The sequence below is a fragment of the Cannabis sativa genome, chromosome 8 (genome assembly GCF_029168945.1).
Source record: "Cannabis sativa cultivar Pink pepper isolate KNU-18-1 chromosome 8, ASM2916894v1, whole genome shotgun sequence".
Lineage (NCBI taxonomy): Eukaryota > Viridiplantae > Streptophyta > Magnoliopsida > Rosales > Cannabaceae > Cannabis > Cannabis sativa.
This window is the reverse complement of record NC_083608.1, coordinates 36,179,079-36,184,568: the sequence shown is the minus strand read 5'-3', so window position 1 is coordinate 36,184,568 and position 5,490 is coordinate 36,179,079. Positions and strand designations below refer to the sequence as shown.

At 37.4% G+C, this 5,490-nt stretch overlaps 1 protein-coding gene across 1 annotated transcript; it reads right to left on the bottom strand.

Annotated features, from left to right (window-relative positions):
* Nucleotides 1-2,303: 2,303 nt before the first annotated feature.
* On the bottom strand, nucleotides 2,304-5,262 carry LOC115700190 (uncharacterized). Its single transcript, XM_030627753.2, has 4 exons — nucleotides 4,762-5,262; nucleotides 4,462-4,548; nucleotides 3,962-4,323; nucleotides 2,304-3,036 (listed from the first exon to the last, which is right to left on the bottom strand). The coding sequence occupies exons 1-4, from the start codon at nucleotides 5,260-5,262 to the stop codon at nucleotides 2,304-2,306; spliced, it is 1,683 nt and encodes a 560-aa protein (XP_030483613.2).
* Between the last annotated feature and the right edge of the window lie 228 nt (nucleotides 5,263-5,490).

Below are 5,490 nucleotides of genomic sequence, written 5' to 3'. Positions count from 1 at the left end.
ACAACTCCTGATTTCATTCAACGGTCGAAGCAAAACTCTATCAATCGACAGAAGATGAAATTCTCTTCAACAACAGGGTCGGTAACTATGGCTGAGATTCTTCGTCAAAAAGTAAGTTAATATATTAAATTTCTATTTTACAAAGTTTACTTTATATATAATTTTCTAACAAGTTATATTTATCAGCAAGGAAAGGGTTACATTGAGACTTGGAAAGAATGTCATACTAAGAAAGACACCAACACCTTCATCAATGAGGCTGCCAAAAATAAATATGTAAGATATATAACATAATAACTTTTAAATATTTTCAAATAATTGTAACTTTGCTTGATTTCTAACTTATTTATATTATAGGAAGAGATGTTGACAACTCGAAATAGTGCTCCTGAATCTTCACAAGTTTCAGAACTTGAGATTCTTCGGAAAACACTTGGAGAGAGGCGTGGCCATCAACGAGGAGTGGGTCGCAAGTTGAAAGGCCAATCATCAGGACGACGCTCACAACCTGCAACTGCTGATCAACCGGACTTACGGGAAACAGTTGTTGAGTTACAGAAACAAATACAGACGTTGACTCAACAAATGTCACGTGAACGTCGGGAACCAATGGATGTTGAGATGAATGATGCAGCTCCAACCCAACCCATACGTCCTCAACCGTCTCGCTCTCAAATGGGTTTTAACCCAATGGGATTTCAGCAGCCGCATCAGACTCCTACTTCGTTTCAGCAACTGCTACAACAGCCTCTTGTTCCTTCTCCTGGAATGTTAAGTCCTGAGCAATTTCACAGTCAAATGTACCAGTCATACTTGCAGTTTGTGTTTCAGTCGCCAAACAATTCGCAAGTATTGTTGAATATGATGACGCAATCGCCTCAGACGTCTCATGTGTCAGAGCCTCGGATGCCACAAATGTCACAGATGCCGCAAAATGTTCAGATGTCGACACAAGGGCAGCAATATCAGAACACATCGCAGACGATGCCGACACAACCATGGGAGCAGACATCTCAAATGATGCCGACACATCTAGGACAACAGACTTCTCAGATGATGCCGACATAACAAGGGCAGCAGACATCTCAAATGATGCCGACACTACATGGACAGCAGACATCTCAGATGATGACCAGCTCGCAAATGCCGCCATTCTACCCACAGATGCCGGATGTTCTTGGGTCGGATGTTCCTCGAGATGCTAGTGATGAGGACGATGCTACTACAAACTTCTTTTAGAATATCTATTTTAATTTTAAGAACTATCGGTCTAATATGTTTGTTAATATTTTATAAACACTAATTTATATTTAAGTAGGCAGTACTATAATGTTTATGACTTACTCTTATTGTAATATTAGTGACTCTAAATATTTTCTTTTAGTTAAATGATTTTACATCTTAATTAATTCTATAATTTTATATATTAATTAATTAAATAATTAAAAAAAATTAAAATTTAAATTAATAATTTTAGGGTAAATACCATTTTGGACCCTCTATTTTACAAAAGTTACCAATTGGACCCTGTGTTTTGTTAAATTACAAAATGGACCCTGTATTTTTTAAAATAGTACAAATAGGACCATGAATTGATTTTTTGTCAAAATAAAGTTTAATTATAATCCGATCTAAAAGTGCTATGACAAAACTGTTTACATTTTTTGTATCTGTTCTTATTAAGCATTGTCTTCAAGTTGGTTGTATTAAAAAAAAAGTTGTCAAAAATTAAGCTCAGGGTCCTATTTTTACTATTTTAGAAAATACAGGGTCCATTTTGTCATTTAACAAAATACAGGGTCCAATCTGTAACTTTTGCAAAACACAGGGTCCAAAATGGTATTTACCCATAATTTTAATATAATAATATATATAAATAATTAATTACAAATAATTTTAATATAATTATTTTTTTTTCGTTGAAGATCTTCAATAACGACATTGTCGTTATTGATAATAATATCAATAACGACAATGTCATTGTTGATGCACTCAGATCTTAAAAAAAAAAAACCAAATATTATTCCCAACGACATTGTCGTTGTTGATAATTTTTATTCCCAACGACTTAAAAAGTCGTTGTTGATAATCGTTTTTCCCAACGAACTATTCCCAACGACTTTTTACCAACGAAATGTCCTCATTAATGCGCAATACTGACGAAAACAGGGGTTTTTACCAACGAAATTTGTCCTCAGTAATGCTCATTTTTCTTGTAGTATAGATGGCCTTTTTCGAGAGAAAACATGATCTTGTTTTTTAGGATTAACTTAGCATGATGGTTGTCTCATATACACAGTTTCTTATAAGGCACCACTAAGAAAAGCATTAACAACATCGAGTTGCTTAATAGACCAATTGTATGACACTGCTAATGATAGAATTGTCCTGATTGTAACTAGTTTCACAATAGGGGAAAATGTTTCTTCATAATCAATTCCTGGTGTTTGCAAGTACCCCTTAGCCACCAGTCTTGATTTGAACATATTGAGAGAACCATCAACATTAAGTTTGACCCTATGTACCCACTTATTGTATATGAGATGCATCCCAGGTTGATATGGAACAAGTATCCAGGTACCAACATTTTTGAGAGCAGTGAATTCCTCATTCATAGATGCAAGCCATTTATGATTTTGTAAAGCTTCTTTAACATTCCTTGGTTCAGTTGGGAGGAGAGACTGAGCTAAAGGATGTTTTATGGCCATGTAAGCTTTTGGTTTGACTATCCCATTTTGTGATCTAGTTCTCATAGTGTGAGTTATGGCTGGTTGATCAGTATTGGGTGGTAACTGAACTTGAGTTGGGTTAGGTGAAGCAACTAGAGGAACAATGGGTGTAATAGTGGGTAATTGGCTTGCAGTGGGAATGTGTGGCTGAGTAATTGGCATAGGATCAACAACAGACATTATAGGGCCAATGCTAGTTTGAGGATTAGATGGGATAGTAACTGGTGTGGGGTTTTGCACAGTAGCAGGCTGAGAAGCAGCTTTGTCAAGGTTGCCGGTTTGCTCTCGAATTACTGGTGCAGGGTGTCTTGAGGAGACAGTAACACAAGTTGTCTCAGTAATAAAAGTCAAGACACCAGAGAAACCAGTATTAGTGTTTAATAAAATGTATTAAATTTGGCAGTAGGTACATTAATTGGTGAAGAATTTACTTGATATGTGATTGATGTAGATTGAGCAGCAACTGGATAGTGACATTCATTAAAAACAAAATTCCTGACAATGAACATTCTTCCTTGATTGTTCTCACATAGATTACCCTTGTGATATGGGGAATAACTAAGGAAGATACAATGTTCAGACCTGAAACTCATTTTGTGAGGAATGAGGATGATAAGGTCTGAGATGAGGGAAACAAGCACATTCAAAGGGCTTCATGATGGCATAGTCTTGTGTTTGCCCAAACAGACATTCAAAGAGGCTTATGTTATTGAGAATGGGAGTTGGTAATCTGTTGGTAGTGAAAGTAGCATACTGAAAAGCATGCCACCAGTATGAAAATTCTAAGCTAGATTGTGCTAGTAAGGTTAGGCCAGTCTCAACTATATGCCTGTGTATTCTTTCAGCCTTCCCATTCTGTTCATGTGTGTGAGGGCAGGGATGTGAGAAAGTGATACCTTGATCTGTTAAGAATCTCTTAAATGGTTTGTATTCTCCTCCCCATCGACTTGAACACCTTTAATAGGTAAGCCAAACTATTTTTCATCCATGGTTTTGAACTGGAGAAACATGTCTAGGGCTTAAGAATTGAGGAATATGGGATAAATCCATGTAAACCTGCTATAGTCATCAATGAAGTGGATATATTATTTGAATCCACATCTTTGGATTGTATATGGAAAGGTATCCAAAGATCGGTATGCACTAATTCAAGTGGTTGGCTGGCTCTATTGTGAGATATAGGGAATGGTAATCTGTGATTTTTGCCTTGTTGACAGGCATTACAGAATTACAGGGTTTTAAGGGAGCCTGTATGGGGTAACTTTGGTAGTAATTTGGTTAATGTGGCCAAGGATCCTTGGCCAAGTTTGCAATGCCATGTGTTTATATCAGTAAAAGCGAAAGCATAACAGACAGTAGGCAAAGACAAATTGGAACAATGTTCTTTATTGGTAGATGATTGAGTACAAGAGGAAACATCATTATTTATACTACAGTGATTGAATTTCAAACTACAACAAGAACAATGAACAAATTGAGATTCATTGGTTAAAAGGCATTGCAAGGAACCATTGGACTTGGCAAATCCTTCACTTAGCATGTATAGCCCATCTCTACGCTTTCCTTTGAGGAGAAGAGCACCTATTTTCTTGTCCTTAACAAAACAACAATTTTTGTGAAATTCAAGAAATATATCATTGTCATCAATTAGTTTAGAAAACCTGACAATATTTTTAGTTATGGAGGGAACTTGTAAGACAGATCATTGCAATTTTAAAGGACAAGAAGAAACAGAAGATGGAAGAACAGAGGTGCCTATATGAGAAATAAGGAGTTTCTTACCATCACCAACAGCCAATGTTACAGTGCCATTGTAGGTCTGTTAAGTGTCAAGAGTTGAATTATCGAATGTCACATGGGCAATGGCTCCAGTATCTGCATACCAGGTGCTATCATCACCAAAAACTTGAACCATAGTAGTGGTGTATGCTTGAGGGTCATATTCAATTTTGAGTTAAGTGAGATGAGCTCTGGGTGTAGGTTGATTGGATCTTGGCACCACCCAATTCTTGTCAAACCTGTAATGACATACTGGGGTTGTGTGACTAGATCGAAGACAAACTAGGCATGTAACACGTTGTTGGTTGTACCTTGGACAACCCCTGCCATGGCCAGAGGAAGCATGAGGAGGATCAGTTGAAGCATTCTTGGATGTGGCAAAAGGTCGAACACCACCAGATCTTCCATTTCCAAATGCAAGATTGGCTTGTATTTTCACCGCAATGTCAGTCATATTTTGGTGATGCTCCAATCTGCTTTCATGAGCCAGAAGAAGGGCATGAACTTCTTCAATCGTTAATGCATTACTTCTTGAGGTAATACCAGATACAAGCGAGTCGAATTCCAGGCCAAGTCCATTGAGAAGTTGTAGAACAAGATCTTGATCATTGACAGGGGAGCGAGCAATGGATAGGGCATCAAAAATGGACTGAACCTTGTCGACATATTCAGAAATGGAAAGATTTTCTTTTTGAATAGTGGAAAATTGACCCTTGAGCTGAAGCCTTCGAGCACGTGTTTGACTGGCAAGCATATGTGTTATAATTAGCAACCAAAGAAAGTATGCTTTCTGTCATGGAGGATCGAAGCCATGAACGGAGGAGTTGATCCCTCCTTCGCCATTGCGCGTACTCTGGGTTTGGGATTCATGTGACAAGATTTTGAGGTGGTGGAACTCCAGTAAACAAAATTTCATCAAGATCATGCCCAATAACAGTTGGAACCACCTGAGATTTCTAAGATAAGAAGTTGAGATGATCGA

Coding starts and splice junctions, on each gene's coding strand:
- LOC115700190 (XM_030627753.2), bottom strand. CDS start 5,262: ATGCTTGCCAGTCAAACACGTGCTCGAAGGCTTCAGCTCAAGGGTCAA. Junction 4,549..4,761: donor GATCTAGTCACACAACCCCA/GTATGTCATTAC, acceptor GACACTTAACAG/ACCTACAATGGCACTGTAAC. Junction 4,324..4,461: donor CCTCTGTTCTTCCATCTTCT/GTTTCTTCTTGT, acceptor TGTTTTGTTAAG/GACAAGAAAATAGGTGCTCT.